Source organism: Bubalus kerabau, chromosome 5 (genome assembly GCF_029407905.1).
Source record: "Bubalus kerabau isolate K-KA32 ecotype Philippines breed swamp buffalo chromosome 5, PCC_UOA_SB_1v2, whole genome shotgun sequence".
NCBI lineage: Eukaryota > Metazoa > Chordata > Mammalia > Artiodactyla > Bovidae > Bubalus > Bubalus kerabau.
This window is the reverse complement of record NC_073628.1, coordinates 27,904,246-27,922,194: the sequence shown is the minus strand read 5'-3', so window position 1 is coordinate 27,922,194 and position 17,949 is coordinate 27,904,246. Positions and strand designations below refer to the sequence as shown.

General features: G+C 37.0%; 1 protein-coding gene across 7 annotated transcripts in view; it reads right to left on the bottom strand.

The window, feature by feature from the left end:
* The window catches only part of PRMT3 (protein arginine methyltransferase 3), a 153,342-nt gene that overhangs the window by 100,816 nt on the left and 34,577 nt on the right, over nucleotides 1-17,949 (bottom strand). For all 7 annotated transcript variants that reach the window (XM_055581347.1, XM_055581348.1, XM_055581346.1 and 4 more), the window contains exon 10: nucleotides 4,525-4,624. In XM_055581347.1, the coding sequence (XP_055437322.1) occupies nucleotides 4,525-4,624 (100 nt within the window). The remainder of the gene's footprint in view (nucleotides 1-4,524; nucleotides 4,625-17,949) is intronic.

Here is a 17,949-nt window from a genome sequence, read left to right as displayed (position 1 = left end):
AGCCAGACATCCTGGAATGTGAAGTCAAGTGGGCCTTAGAAAGCATCACTACGAACAAAGCTAGAGGAGGTGATGGAATTCCAGTTGAGCTATTTCAAATCCTGAAAGATGATGCTGTGAAGTGCTGCACTCAATATGCCAGCAAATTTGGAAAACTCAGCAGTGGCCACAGGACTGGAAAAGGTCAGTTTTCATTCCAATCCCAAAGAAAGGCAATGCCAAAGAATGCTCAAACTAATGCACAATTGCACTCATCTCACACGCTAGTAAAGTAATGCACAAAATTCTCCAAGCCATGCTTCAGCAATACATGAACCATGAACTTCCTGATGTTCAAGCTGGTTTTAGAAAAGGCAGAGGAACCAGAGATCAAATTGCCAACATCCACTGGATCATGGAAAAAGCAAGAGAGTTCCAGAAAAACATCTATTTCTGCTTTATTGACTATGCCAAAGCCTTTGACTGTGTGGATCACAATAAACTGTGGAAAATTCTGAAAGAGATGGGAATACCAGACCACCTGATCTGCCTCTTGAGAAATTTGTGTGCAGGTCAGGAAGCAACGGTTAGAACTGGACATGGAACAACAGACTGGTTCCAAATAGGAAAAGGAGTTCGTCAAGGCTGTATGTTGTCACCCTGTTTATTTAACTTATATGCAGAGTACATCATGAGAAACACTGGACTAAAAGAAACACAAGCTGGAATCAAGATTGCTGGGAGAAATATCAATAACCTCAGATATGCAGATGACACCACCCTTATGGCAGAAAGTGAAGAGGAACTCAAAAGCCTCTTGATGAAAGTGAAAGTGGAGAGTGAAAAAGTTGGCTTAAAGCTCAACATTCAGAAAACGAAGCATGGCATCCGGTCCCACCACTTCATGGGAAATAGATGGGGAAACAGTGGAAACAGTGTCAGACTTTATTTTTCTGGGCTCCAAAATCACTGCAGATGGTGACTGCAGCCATGAAATTAAAAGACGCTTACTCCTTGGAAGGAAAGTTATGACCAACCTAGATAGCATATTCAAAAGCAGAGACATTACTTTGCCAACAAAGGTTCGTCTAGTCAAGGCTATGGTTTTTCCTGTGGTCATGTATGGATGTGAGAGTTGGACTGTGAAGAAGGCTGAGCGCTGAAGAATTGATGCTTTTGAACTGTGGTGTTGGAGAAGATTCTTGAGAGTCCCTTGGACTGCAAGGAGATCCAACCAGTCCGTTCTGAAGGAGATCAGCCCTGGGATTTCTTTGGAAGGAATGATGCTAAAGCTGAAACTCCAGTACTTTGGCCACCTGGTGCGAAGAGTTGACTCATTGGAAAAGACTCTGATGCTGGGAGGGATTGGGGGCAGGAGGAGAAGGGGACGACAGAGGATGAGATGGCTGGATGGCATCGCTGACTCGATGGACTTGAGTTTGAGTGAACTCCGGGAGTTGGTGATGGACAGGGAGGCCTGGTGTGCTGCGATTCATGGGGTTGCAAAGAGTCGGACACGACTGAGCGACTGATCTGATCTGATCTGAAAAAATGTTGGATGTATTTTAGGAAGCATACTTGCTTCTTGTTTAACTACGTAATTAGAATTTTCCAGCATCCAGGCTCAGAAATTCTAGTATATGTACCAAAGTTAGGAGAGGATCTAGAATATATTATAAATGATATTGCCAAGCCACAAAGATGACTCTATAACTGCTGTAAGTTACAGTGTCTAATGCTCCTTCTAACGTGTTTAACAAATCTACTAGACACCACCCTCACTGATGCATACAAGCAAAGGCTGACAGCAAGATAATGCAAAGTCTAAAATTACACCTTTGTGCAGAGAAAAAGAAATTTCTTAGCCATCACATGCTGGACATATGTATTTTTTTCCCTTTCTGAAGGGTTTCCGAAAGCATCTCAGAATGCACCTTTTCATCTTGGGTTCCAGTGACTCAGTATTGCTCAGTGACGCTGCCTTCCTGATAGAAGCAGAGATCATTCCTGACCAAACCCCCAAAATAAAAAAGTACTGCAACAAGGGCCCAGGGTCAGGGTCACACAGTGGACGCTAGAATTATGAGTGGTTTGTCAGGTAGGAATTGGAGCCACAAAACAAACAATTTCTGCCAGCAACACCACCAGAGACAAAAAAAAGAAAATGCCCTGGCTTCTCCTTTCATAAATCTCCCATTAGTGTTTCCCATTAGACTTCCCAAGCCCAGCTGAAGTTGGCTGTTACAGGAGCCGAGGAAAAGCCAGTGTTAGCCCTTCTCCATCAGACAGCAGAAAACAGAAGGGTGTAAAATGAGTCTTAGGGAAACAAGCCCAAGACCAGCACACCTTTCCATAAAGCTCACATCATAACTGTGACAATCTCATAAATTCACTCAACCTAGCTAGGTTTTTGTTATTATACCAACTGGTTCTAAGATTTCAATTTCATATTAATACTTCTCTTGAGAGTCCCTTGGACTGCAAGGAGATCAAACCAGTCCATCCTAAAGGAAATCAGTCCTGAATATTCATTGGAAGGACTGATGATGAAGCTGAAAGTCATATACTTTTGGCCACCTGATGCAAAGAGCAGACTCACTGGGAAAGACTCTGATGCTGGGAAAGACTGAGGGCACGAGGAGAAGGGGACAACAGACGACAAGATGGTTGGATGGCATCACCAACTCAATGGGCAAGAGTTTGCGCAAAACTCCCGCAGTTAAGGAAGGAAGCCTGGTGTGCTGCAGTCTGTGGGGTTGCAAAGAGTCAGAAATGACTGAGCGACTGAATGACAATACTTCTAGACAGTGCTTCAAGTTTCAAAATCAAAGTTCCTGAAACATCAATATCCAGAAGGATAATTCTGCTAGCCTGGCCAAGAACTACCAGCTAGTTAACTGAGGTGACAGGAAGTTTTAGTAAGGTCTATCTTTTAGTTTGCTTACAGTGTAATTTGGGGTAATTTAAAAGATGCATTTCCCAAGAAAAATAAAATGATCCGTAGAGAAATAAGGACTACATTAGGCAACACTTAGTACAAACTACTTAAAGCTGCTGTCAAGCAGATGCCTCAAATGCACTTTTTCCAAAGCACCTTTTTGTGGTCTTTAAAGAGATGTTAGATTTTCAGTTATATATAACTAAATTACTTCTCACTCAATTTTAAAGGGAAATCAGAGTACTTATTACTTACTGTAATATATAACTAAATTATATATAATTTAGTTATATATAACTTTATATATATATATAACTTTCAGTTATATATAACTAAATTACTTCTCACTCAATTTTAAGGGAAATCAGAGTACCGATTACTTACTGTAAGTACTGTGTACTTACAGATACACATTACTTGGTTAAGAAGAACAAGGGTATTATGATCAAGAATTGTTAGAAGCCAACCTTAGCATGAAAAAACTCAACATACTGTTTCAGATGCAAAAGAGTAACTGCCAACAACAGTGACTGTCATAGGCTCTGAACTGAAATCACGACATTAAATCTGAACATTGCAAAAGCACTCTAATTTTAGCTATTTTGCTAGAATTGTTATTCAAAAGTTATAGATAATTACAAAGCAAAACTCATTCAAGAAATTTTGATAAATTCACTTAATTAAAATACAGGTATCAAATACACTTTCTTTAAAAAAAAAAACCTTAACACTTTCCAAATGGCTATCCAGAACTACTATATACTAGTCTTAACAGAAGTGGCGTATCAACAGGTCAAATCAGTTGACAAATACCATTAATTTTACTTTACAGACACTTTAAATACTCTGACCTTGATTTGTGGTTTTAAAAGCAAACTATAAAGCTATATAATAATATGTCTTTATTTCATTATTTTAATAATGCCAATAAATACTATTTTATGTGGCATAGGTGGAAAAGGAAATGGCAACCCACTCCAGTATTCTTGCCTGGAGAACCCCTTGGATGGGGGAGCCTGGTGGGCTAGAGTCCATGGGGTCACAAAGAGTCGGACACGACTGAGTGACTTTACTTCAATAACTCATGGAGAAGGCAGTGGTAACTCACTCCAGTACTCTTGCCTGGAAAATCCCATGGATGGAGGAGCCTGGTAGGCTGCAGTCCATGGGGTTGCTAAGAGTCATAACTGAGCGACTTCACTTTCACTTTCACTTTATGTGGTATAGGACACATGAGTAAAGAGATCAGAAAGATAGGCTATTCGATATGACAACAGTAGCAACATCACATTATTTTGACATGAACAGTCTTAGTAAATCCTTAAAGAATCCTGGCAGGCTTTTAGGCAAACATAGGTCTCAACAAATCTAGAAAGTAATATTAAGACTTTAAAATTAAAAAAGATAATTTATTCTCTTAAAGATTACAAATTGCCAGTAAATAAGTGCCGCTGCAGAATAAACTACCTTAAAAACACTGTAGCTATTTTTAAAATAATGCTATCATTCTGCCCTTTATCAAATATAATAAAATGCATAATACTTGCTACTTCATTCATTGCCTTTAAAAAAAATTAATAAAAGTAGTTCTGTGTGCAAACACTTACCATCCACTCGGATATAATAACATCCACTTTTTCTACAGGAAGACGAACTTCTTCAATTTTTCCTTTAATTAGTATAACAGTATCTTCAAGTTTATTTAATCTAAAAAATGCCATAATGGACAAATTAAAACAAATTCTGACAACTTGTCAAACTACAAAAATTCTTGGCAACTGTTATTACTTTATAGAACTCAAAGTATGTTTGTTCAAAGTGTTCTTATTCCCTGGCATTATAATCGCTCTTTGGTCACTTCATGAATCCCCAAGAATGTTTGTGGTTAATACCACAATACAGCTGAACCAGTGTTTAAAAGTACAGCATGAAAAGAAACTCAAATGCTATTAAGAATACATATCAATAAAGTTAAAAAAAAAAAAAAGTTTTTAACCGGAGAGGTGGAAACAGACCAGACAACAAAAGTATATTTTAAAGGGAAGTAGTTTGCCATAGCAGCAGAGAGTTAGGCCCAGAAGCTTTACTCTGAATTCCAGGTCCTCTAGCACTTGTCAGCTAAGTGATTTTCAACAAATTATGTAACATCTCATTGAGCCTGAAATCATGTGTAAAACAGAAATAGATATCTTCCCAAACTATTAACACTTCTATTAACAGTCTATTATGAAGATGAGACATTTGTGAAAGCTATGTACACGTCCTCTAGCACTATATAACAGCAAGGCATTATCATGAATAACAATTTATTGCATGTTACATAAACTTGAAACTTTCCTCCAATCATAAATTATTTAACTTTGTCCAACAGCATTCATTAGATACTTTTATATGCTTGGCCATAAGATTAGCATATATTTTTCATCCCCTCCTTTTGCAATTTCAAATAAATAACAGAGAATTTCAAAAAGCTAAAAGTAATCTACTAAGTTTGTATCTAGCTAAATAAATTTGCAGTCTTCAAAGGCTATATATCTGAATTACAAAAGATTTTTTTCTGCAAACAATGGAGCGATTTTCCTCCTGTAAATTTCACTGAAGTATTATATACATAAAACTAAATGCATTTTTAAGGGTAAATTTTTCTGAACTAAAAAAAGAAAAAAACAACAGATACCTGAGTGGCCACCATCATCATATAGATTATTTTATGTAGAATATTACAATTTTCTCAAAAAGATTCATCACTGCTCTTTCCTATCCCTCCTATCTACACCCAACTACTGATTTCTTTCTTTTACTACATATTATTATTTGTATTTTGCAGAGTTTTATATAAACAGATCATATTGAATGTACTCCTTTGTGTCTGGTTTCTTTCAATAAGTGTACTTTTAAATTAATGCCTATTTTTCTGTATATTGGAAGTTCGATCCCTAGTTATTGTTGAGTAGTATCCCACTATATGAATAAAACACTTTTTGTCTATCTCCACACATCTGACGATGGATTTCTGGATTTCCAAAGCTGCTATAAATATGTATGTACAAGAAGTACTCCATCAAATGGAAGTGATAGAACTTTTTAAGAAATTGCCAGTTTGTTTTACAAAGTTCATATATGATTTTACATTCTTAAAAGCAGTATGTGAGCATTTCTATTGTTTCACATCCTTGTAAACTTAGTATGAAGTGAAGTGAAATGAAGTTGCTCAGTCGTGTCGGACTCTTTGCAACCCCATGGACTGTAGCCTACCAGGTTCCTCAGTCCATGGAATTTTCCAGGCAAGAATACTGGAGTGGGCTGCCATTTCCTTCTCCAGGGGAATCTTCCCGACCCAGGGATCGAATCTGGGTCTTCCGCATTGTAGGCAGACACTTTACCATCTGAGCCACCAGGGAAGCCAGTATAGGATCTTTTTAATATTAACTTTTTGGTAAGATCTCATTATGGTTAAAAATTGAACTTTCCTAATGCAAGTCTTTTTTCCATATGCTTACCAGTCATAATCCTCTATTATCTTTTGCTCAAACATTTTAACCATTTAAAAAACTGGAAAAGTTGTATTCTTATTTTTGAATTTTAAAAATTCTTTACATTTCTGGATAAAAACTTTGGAAGAAAATATTCACTTCCAACCTGTGGGTTTTTTTTTTTATTTCTGTAATGTTTTAAAGGCTAAAGTTTTTTAATTTCGATAAAGACCAATTTATCATTTTTTTTCTTTCATGGTTCATGCTTTTGGTGCTTTTCATATCCAAGAAATTTTTGCCTACATCAAGTATTTTGCCCTATGCTTTCTTCTAAATTTTTTTAGTTTCCATTTTGAGTTGATTTTTCCAATATATCATCATGATCTTTTTCCCATATATAATGAAAAAACTTTGTTAGAAAAACTATCATGAGTGATAGCTGCAACTCTGTTGAAGAAAAAGTTTCACCAACCCACGGAATTACTTCAGAATCATTGTCAAAAACCAGCTAAGCATAGATGTGTAAGCTTATCTCTGGACTTTCAATTCTGCCCCAAGATTTAGATGCACGTCCTCACACTAATACAACATTTTCTTGATTCTTATACTTAAAGTCACAAAGTCTGACAGAATATATCCTTTAACTTCATTCTTCTTTTAAAATTCTTTTGGATATTCTAGGCCATTTGTTTCCATATGAATTTTAGGATCAGCTCATGGTATCATTCTGCATTTTTTAGTGTTTATGTCTTAAACATATTTTGTTAATTTACCCCTAAATGTTTAATGATTTTGATTGCATTGTAATGGTATGTACTTTTTAAGTTTCAATTTCTAGTTGTTTATGGATAATAACAGAAGCATAATTGATTTTCATATTTTGACCCTGAATCCCACTGACTGTCATAAAGGGTTTAGCTTTAGCACAGTTTTAGTGGCTATTTTATAGATTTCTTAGGATTTTATGTGTACTTGATCATGTCACTTGGGAGTAATGAGTCTTAGTTCTATTGTATTTACTGCCATTTATTTCCTTCCTTTAAATGTATTTATGGCACTTGTTAGATCCCCCGAGACAATGCTGAATAGAATTGGCAAGAGTGGACATTCCTTGTTTTATTTTCAGTTATAAGGGGACAGCATTCATTTACTATTACTTAAGATACATTTCCTAATGGTCCAGTGGTTAAGAATCCATCTGCCAATACAGGATCCCTGGTTCAGGAAGATTCCACGTGCTGCAGAGCACCTAAGCCCACGTGTTATATAACTACTGAAGCCAGCCTACCTAGAGTGCAAGCTGCAGCTACTGAGCGTGCACGCTGCGACCAGGGAGACCTGTGCGCCTGGAGCCTGTCCTCTGCGACAAGAGAGGCACTTCAGTGAGGAGCCCTGCGCCACAAAAAGAACTAGGGAGACCTGTGCGCCTGGAGCCTGTCCTCTGCAACGAGAGAGGCACTTCAGTGAGGAGCCCTGCGCCACAAAAAGAACTAGGGAGACCTGTGCACCTGGAGCTTGTCCTCTGCAATGAGAGAAGGCACTTCAGTGCGGAGCTCTGCACCACAGGGAAGAGCAGCCCCTGCCTGCCACAACCAGGGAAAGTCCGTGTACAGCAACGAAGACCCAGTGCAGGCAAAAATAAGTATTTAAAATATCCTCAAAAAAAAAAAAAAAAAAAGAAAGAAAGAAATCAGAAAACATTTCTACTGAGTTATTAGTAAGTTTTGTAGGGAATGGTTCAAATCCTGGTGATCATGAGCATCTTCACAGGCTTTTTCTTTGCAGGTATTACTGTAGAAAATGTTGCAAGATACCAGAGAAATACATGGCAAGGAAATACTGACCAATGTCAGAGGGTACACTGGGGAAGAAGCTGTCAAAACAGTTCATGCACAGCACCTACTGGGGGACATTCATTTCATGGATGAATTTTCCATTAAATGTGACTCAGCATCCTAGCATTGTCTGAAAGATTGTTAGAAATATGAACAATACACTTTGATATGCTTTAATTTTCACAGTCTTGTTTTGTGTTTTTTATAGAAATACAACCAATTTTTACATACTATGTTTTCATACTAAGAACAATTATATGCCAACCAACTGAACAACCTAGAAGACATGGACAAGTTTCTAGAAATATATGCCTATCAAAACTAAATCAAGAAGAAATAGATAATTTGAACAGACCAACCACTAGAAGTGAAATAGAATCTGCAAAAATAATAATAAAAAATTCCCTGCAAACAAAAGTCCAGGAACAGATGGCTTCACTGAGGAACTCTACCAAACATTCAAAGAAGAATTTACATTGATCCGTCTCAAACTCTTCCAAAAGACTAAAGTGGAGGGAGCATTCCCAAAGTCATTCTATGAAGCCATCAACACGGTGATATCAAAATCAAAGACAATACTTAATATATATATATATATAAATAAAATTAGAGGCCAGAATACCTAATATATATATATATATATATTTGGTCTCTAATATCTTTGATGAATTCATCAAAGAAGCTAATATCTTTAACGAATATAGATACAAAGTATTAGTAAACTAAATCCAAAAACACATAAAAAAGATCATACGCCATGATCAAGCTGGATTCATCCCAGGGTCAAAAGGATATTTCAACACATTCAAATCAATCAATGTGATACACCACATCAACAAAAGACAAGACAAAACCACATGATCATCTCAACAGATGCAGAAAAAGCATCTGAAAAAAATTCAACATAAATTCAAAATAAAAACTCTTATCAATGTGGTGACAGAGAGAACATATTTCAAATAATAAAAGCCACTTATGAGAAATCTACAGCCAACATATACTCAATGGTGGAAAAGCTGAAAGCCTTCCAACTGACTACAGGAAGAAGACAAGAATGTCCACTCTCATTGCTTCTATTTAGCATAGTATTAGAAGTCCTAGCCACAGCGATGAAACAAGAAATAAAAGGTATCCAAATTGGAAGGGAAGAGGTAAAACTGTCATGATATACAGATGATATGATACTTAACTCTAAAGCCTTCACACAAAAACTACTAGAACTGATAAACAAATTCAGGAAGGTAGCAGATTAATATATAAAAATCCACTGCATTTCTTTACACTGAAATAGGAAAAAGAAATCTCTAGAAATACTGAGGATAAACTTGATCAAGGTGAAAGACTTATACACTGTGAACTATAAAACACTGATAAAGGAAACTGAAGACAATTTAAAGAAATGGAAAGATATCCCATGCTCTTGGACTGGAAGAACTAATATTGTTAAAATGGTCATACTACCCAAAGCAAGCCAAAGGTTTAATGTGATCCCTATCAAATTACCCATGACATTTTTCAAAGAACTAGACAAATAATTCTAAAATTTATATGGAATCACAAAAGGCTCAGAATTGCCAAAGAAATCCTGAGGAAAAAGAACAAAGCTGGAGTCCTGAAATTCAGACTATGCTATAAAGCTACAGCCATCAAAACATAGTATTGGCACAAAAACAGACATATGGGTCAATGGAACCGAAAAGAGCCCCAAAATAAACCACATACCTTCAGTCAATGAATCTCTGACGTAAGAGGCAAGAATATACAATGGAGAAAAGAAAGACTCTTCAGCAAGTGGTGGTGGGAAAGGTGAATAACAATATATATATCAATGAAGTCAGAACACTCCCTCACAGCATATATAAAAATAAACTCAAAATGGCTTAAAGACTCAAAGACATGACACCATAAAATTCCTAAGAGAAAACATAGGCAAAACAATCTCTGACATACATAACAATGTTTTCTTAGGTCAGTCTTCCAAGGCAATAGAAATATAAGCAAAAATAAACAAATGGGACCTAATCAAACTGATAACCTTTGCACAGCAAAGGAAACCATAAATAAAACAGAAAGACCACCTACAGACTGGGAGAAAATATTTGCAAATGATGCAGCGGACAGGGGCTTAATTTCCAGAATATACAAACAGCTCATACAATGACAAAAAACAACCCAAAAAACAATTCAATAAAAAAAATAGGGAGAAGACCTAAATAGGCATTTCTCTGAAGAGATACAGATGGTCAACAGGCACATGAAAAGATGCTCATTATCACTACTAATTATTAGAGAAATGTAAATCAAAACTATAATATTATACTACCTCTCTGATCAGAATGACCATCATTAAAAATTCTACAATTAACAAATGCTGAAGAGGGTGTGGAGAAATGGGAACCCTCCTACACTGCTGGTGGGAATGTGAATTGGTGCAGCCACTATGGAAAACATTATGGAGGTTCCTTAAAAAATTAAAAATAGAACTACCATATGATCCAGTAATTCCACTCTTAGGTAAATATTAAAAAAAAAAGAAACATTAATTCAAAAAGATACATTCACCATCATGTTCACAGCAGTACTATATACAGAAGTCAGGACATGGAAGCTACCCAAGTGTCCATCAACAGATCACTGGATTAGTAAGATATGGCAGGGACTTTCCTCATGGTCCAGTGATTAAGAATCTGCCTTGTAATGCAGGCTCAATCCCTGGTCGGGGAACTGAGATCTCACATGCCGCAGAGCAACTAAGCCTACGTGCCATGACGACTGGGCCCTCACACTGTGGAGCCCGTGTGCCACAACTACTGAAGGTCGAGCACTCTGCAGTCTACACGCAGCAACTACTGAGCCCTCGTGCCACAACCAGAGTCTCTGCGCTACAACAAAAGATCCCACGTGCTACAACTGAGTCCAGGGGCAGCCAAATAAATTTTTTTTTTTTTAAGACCTCACACACACAGAGATACACACAATGAAATATTACCCAGCCATTAAAATATGAAATGTGGATGGACCTAGAGCATACCACGCTTAGTGAAGTCAGAGAAAGATACTGTATGATATCATTCATATGTGAAATCCAGAAAGTAACAGAAATGAATGTATACACAAAACAGAAACAGATTCATATAAATAGAATTCAAACTTATGGTTACCAAAGGGGAAAGGCGGCACGAGGAGAGGGCAGGAATAAATTAGGAGTTTGGGATTAGCAGATACAAACTGCTATATATAAAATAGATACAAACAAGGTCCTACTGAATAGCACAGAGAACTATATTCAATATCTTATAATAAACCACAATGGAAAAGAATATATATATATGTATAACTGATTCACTCTGCTGTACACCAGGAACTAATACAGCACTGTAAATCATATCAATTTAAAAATTATGTATCACATTTAAAAATACATAATAAAATATTAAGCACCTTAATACTTTTACTGCTGTAATAACTTATTTATAGTTTATTTCTGATATCTATATTCATAAACATACTACTAGGAAACACAAAAAGTCTTGATCCTTCATTTCCAATTCTTATATCTTTCTTTTCTTGCCTTGTTCCATTGTCCAGGATCTCCTTTACAGTGCTGAATAGAAGAGATGATGGCAAGTGTCCCTGTCCTGTTCCTGAACTTAAACTTTCAAAGCTTCATCAAGTTGTGGGCTGTAGTTTTTGTTTTTGGATATACACTGTAAAGTGTTATGATATAACACATTCCAATTATAGTTTGCTAAGAGTTTAATATATAGACTGAAAGGATATGGAATTTTATCAAACTTTCTCTACTGAGATACTTCAATAAATTTTTATGGTTAATTTTCTCAAATTAACCAAACTTGTATTCCTGGGATAAACTTTATCTTCCAGTATATTGCTCGATAGGCTTTCCCAATAGCTCAGAAGGTACAGAATCTGCTTGCAATGTAGGAGACCCAGGTAGGGAAGATCCCCTGGAGAAGGGCTTGCCAACCCACTCCAGTATTCTTGCCTGGAGAATTCCATGGACAGAGGAGCCTGGTGGGCTACAGTCCAAGGGCTTGCACGAGTCAGACACAACTGAGCAACTAAGCACACACTGCTCAATTAAGTTTTCTAATAGTTTGAACAGGATGTTCTCCATATATGTTCATAAATGATTGACCTGTAAGTTTTTGTCCTGCCTTAGCAGAGTTCTGGTATAAAGGTTATACTGGCCTCATATATGTATGCTTGATTCCTGACAAAGATGACAGTACAAAGTAGAGGGGATAAAATGGTCTTTGGAAAAACTAGGTCATTTTTAACAGTAATACTACTATTACTACTGCTACTAAGTTTTAAAAAGCTGGACCACTACCTCATACCATATACAAAAACAATGCCAAGTAGATTACAAATCTAAATATTTTTAAAAAACTATAAAATTTTACACAAGCATATAGGAAAACACCTCCATAAGGATTTTTACCCAATTCACATATAGTGATAACCATAAACAATGATGATGATACATGAAAACTGAGAATTTCAGTACATCAAAAGATACTTGAAGAGAGTAAAAAAGCAAGATAGAAGAATTTTTTCATTACATAAAGCTTACAAACATTTCAAACACACACACAAAATAAAGACTGTCTACAAATAAATAAGAAAAAGGCCCAAGTCAATGGAAACGTGAAAAAAAGACAAACACATACTTCACAGAAAAGGAAATCCAAATGCCAATAATCACAGGAAAAAGTGCTCAGTCACATTGACAATCACAGAAATGCAAATTTAAATTTCAATGAGACACTGCTATACAACCAACTGGAAAAAGTTCTTAAAGGTAGGCAATACCAACCTGAACTGTTACATACTACTGGTAGAAGTATAAATTGGTATTACCACTTTGGAAAACAGTCTGGCAATACCAAGAAAATCTGAAGATATGTATTCCCTAAAGTCTGAACTATTTTTTAAATATATGCCTCACAGATGTGTACCAGGCACATGGACAAAAAGGTTCATAACAAAATCGTTCTAAATAGACCTAAACCGGAAAACACAAAAATTCCCGTCAAGAATAGATAAGATAAATTGTGATATACTAATCAATACCATTCTATGTAACAATAAACATAAATGAACACTAAAAATAATGTTGAACAAAACAAGCTAGACTAAAATAATGCATAATAAATGATTAAAGTGAAATATAAAGCAATATTAAGGAAGTGATTACTACAAAAGCCAGGATGGTCATTACCCAATCAAACAGGGAGAGCATCTTACTGAGAAAGGACAGATGGAGAGGGGAGGAAATCTAAAGTGTTGGAAATATTCTTTCCTATTACTTATTTGTACTTATGTTACCATGTAATTTATGTGCTATGTACTTTTTAATATATGCATTTCAGACAAAGGTTAAAAAGGATGCTTATATATCTTATTTGAGCTTTTTAAAAGAGGTATTCAATAAAATTCTCTATGATGAAATTGCTGTAGTTGATTACATTTACTGAAATATTTTATTAAGGCTTAATAAGTACGAACACTTCAAAAGAAACAAAGAGCAATATTCTTAGAAGATCAAAATGTTCCTACTGCTCTAGAAATATTTTCAGGATGCTCATGCTGAAACAAGACATGTCCTGTAAAAGGCCATCTGCTCAGGCTGTTTATTGTCTGCTACAAGTCATAATCCTATCTGCCTCAGTAATTACTTGTTGGAATATAAATACAACTGGAAAGATTAAGATTTCAGGGAATACACAGAAAAACAGACAAAAGGCCATAATTCCCAGTGATTCTGTATTAAAACATTGCAACACAGATGTGATTCACAGAGATAATCCCTTTTGCGAGCCTGCTCATCTTAATCACCACCTGATTTTACCATTCATGAAAAAAAAACTATAGATTTTTACTTACTTTTCTTCTCTCAAGAGGCCAATCACTAAACATTACTTTAGCATAAAAGCATTCCAAATGAATTCTATCTCTGAAAACACCTGCTCAAAAACTAGCATAGCTTTAATTGTCAGAAATACAACACCATAATATAAAGGGTATGTTAAGTAAGTCTCTTAACTAATCCAATAAACACTGAAATTATTTTTCCGAGTGGATATTCTGTTAGAGTAATAATCACTATCCTATATTAATTCCTATCTCAGAAGCAGCAATTTAACTTATATCTCATGATACAGGGACATCATCATGAGTAATTATCTGATACTGGGCTTACAGAGATGAGAGAGAGAGTTCATGCACTTAAGAACATGGTCTAAGGCACTGAGAAAGGTAAAGAACACAGGCTTCATAGGAGCTAATATAATAAGACCTTAACTGAGTGACATTCGATTTTAATCAGAAAAAGACAGAGCATCCATAAAGATATGTATGAATATGGGGGTAAAAGAGGGTGCCTCATCTCTGTATGCACAAACTGCCTGTGTGTGTATGTGTGTGTGTATGAAAGACAAATCGCAAATTTGAAGAGCTAAAAATAGTTTAGTGTGATTAGAGCAACAAGAGGCAGTATGTAGTGACAAAGCTGGGAAGTAGTTAGAGGTAATGCTAAGGAGTCTAGTTTTTAGAGGCAATGAGGAGCCATTTCAGGATTTTTAGAATGAGAAAGGAGAAGGCAATGGCAACACACTCTAGTACTCTTGCCTGGAAAATCCCATGGACAGAGGAGCCTGGTAGGCTGCAGTCCACAGGGTCGCAAAGAGTTAGACACGACTGAGCAACTTCACTTTCTCTTTTCACTTTCATGCACTGGAGAAGGAAATGGCAACCCACTCCAGTGTTCTTGCCTGGAGAATCCCAGGGACAAGGGAGCCTGGTGGGCTGCCGTCTATGGGATCGCACAGAGTCAGACACGACTGAAGGGACTTAGCAACAGCAGCAGCAGCAGCAGAATGAGAAAACAGGATCAAATTTGTAATGTACTTCTGCCCAATGCAATTTTGATAAAAAAAAGACACAGTCTAGATTCTAACGAAGAACATGGTCTAGCAGGGAGACAGACGTGTAAACAACATAAAGTACCACCAAGTGTTCATACAAAGAACATCTTATCAATTAAATGACATTTAAAGTTGGTGACAAAATGACTATAAAATTCACCTAGCAGAATACCTAGGTAATAATTTTTTCAAAATGCATATGAGGGTGGGGTGGGGGGAATACCATAATACAAAAATATACAAGGCATAATATTGTTTTCAGTTCACTATGGCACCCAAACATACATGTTTCTCCCGTTCCCCAAGCATGCCAAAATGACAACAAAGTAAAACGTAATAAACTGATAAATGCATGGAGATTTCAGATGGTAATATCAAAGAACCAAAGATATGATTCAGTGGAGGAAAAAAGGGCAATCAAATCATTTTGGTGAACGCGTGAGGAAGGACCCAGTGCTCAGTGCCCACATCAGAGAAGACTGAAGTGTTGCCCAGAACAGATCTCCCTCTTTTCTTCTGAGGCAGATAACAGAAAACACATACCAATTTCCTTTATTAAGTGTATTTCATAAGCTATCTCCCTCCCAAATGTATAATTTCTGTTTATAGGCGTGTAGCTAACACTGAGGACATTTACTGTTTAAAGTTAGCAATAGCTTAGCTTCTAATAAAATGGAGGGGGGGGGGGGAGGTTAGAGAATAATGCGAATTCAAGCAGAACGATAATGGGTTTTCAGCAAGCTTTGAATATTTCATGTCCTGGGTCTTGAAAACCCATTCACTGATTCAACAAGTATTTACACTGAATACCTGCATGCCTGGTACCCTTCCAGATGGTTGGGGTATGTCCATGAATAAGAAAAAAATCCCTGTCTAACCTTGGGGAGCTGATATTCTAGTAAAGCTTACATTTTCATGTGATAAGTCTTTAAAAAGCCCTACCAAAGTGCTGATAGTGAGATCTCATACCAGGATCAGAGGTAATTTTTAGTTTCTCCATTTTCATCTCACATCTTCCCAACACAAAAACATCTTTTCACTCCCTTTCTTCCTTTATTTATTTAAAAGAGACAAGAACTGGTAGGAAATCAACCTGGCCACACTAAGAGAGTAGATGACAGAGAGCCAAATAACTGAGCTACTTATGTACAAATGCATTAATTCAGATAAGTATATAAAAAATACAAGAATGTGAATAAAGGCATAAATTTAAGCTACATCAACGAGTAGAAGAAGGATGGATTTGAGAAACAGCAAGGATTCTCACGAGGACTCTATCTCCAGTAAGTCTGCTGGTAAAAGAGAAGGCGAGGTCAAGTATCAGCCCCAGGTTTTCAATTTTAACCTATGAGAAGAGTTAATACAGGTCTGTTCTCTTGGTTCTTATCTCTGTAACCATGGCAATAATTCTTGATCAAATCCTAAAAACAAAATTCCTGAACATTCTTATATTTACTGGTTAATGATGCTATTCAATACACCTGAAGATGTGCTGCTGCTGCTAAGTCGCTTCAGTCATATCCGACTCTGTGCGACCCCATAGACAGAAGCCCACCAGGCTCCGCCGCCCCTGGGATTCTCCAGGCAAGAACACTGGAGTGTGTTGCCATGTCCTTCTCCAATGCATGAAAGTGAAAAGTCAAAGTGAAGTCGCTCAGTCGTGTCCGACACTTCTTGACCCCATGGACTGCAGCCTACCAGGCTCCTCTGTCCATGGGATTTTCCAGCCAAGAGTACTGGAGTGGGGTGCCATTGCCTTCAACGCCTGAAGATGTGAACTAAGACAAATCAGGAGAACAGCATGTGTGAAGTTAACAGGAAGATTCCTGATACGCACCTGGCATCTGAAACCACTGCTCAATGGCTCATCACACAGCGGTCATGTGCCTATGCCACCAGCTCTCTTTGAGAACCATAAACTCTTAAGACTCGAACTTGCTTGGGTTGAGGCATCTCTTGAGAGTCTCTGAGGTTCACAGCTAGAGGGAAAAGCACATCTTGCGTGACTCTTGCAAAGAAAGGATTTTGTGGGAGCCTGTAATGTGACCTCTTTACTGATGGGTACCTTTTCTTTGCTGTCCCTGGACTGTATTCTTTGCTATCATAAATCTTAGCAGTGAAGCTGTGAATACAACTTTATACTGAATCATGTGAGTTCTTTCAGTGAATCACTGAACTAGTAGGTAGTCATGGGATCCCCAAGACAGGACCATTGAGTAGACAGGAAATTAAGGAGGTAGCAGGATGTGAGAAAAACAGAATTTAGTTTCCATGTAAACCATCTTAATCACCTTCATTAGAAGACTTTTGAGCAGCAAATTGTTTTTAACCATTTTTATCCTCATCACTGCTTCAAAGTTTCCTTCAGCTTTTACTTACTTTTTTATTATTTCTATTAAATTTAGAGGACTTCCCTGGTTGTTCAGTGGTTAAGAATATGCCTGCCAGGGCAGGAGAGATTCAGACAGAAGAGACTTATGGACACAGTAGGGGAAGGAGAGGGAGGGAGGAATTGAGAGAGTAGCATTGAAATATATACATTACCATGTGTAAAACAGGGAACTAATGGGAAGTTGCTGTGCAGCACAAGGGGTTCACCTGGTGCTCTCTGACAACCTAGAGGGGTGGGACGGGGTAGCAGGTGGGAGGGAGGTTCAAGAAGGAGGGGACACGTGTACACCTATGGTTCATGTAGGGAGAAACCAACACAACACTGTAAAGCAGAGTTAACCTCTAAGTTAAAAAAAAAAGAATCCACCCGCCAATGCTGTTAA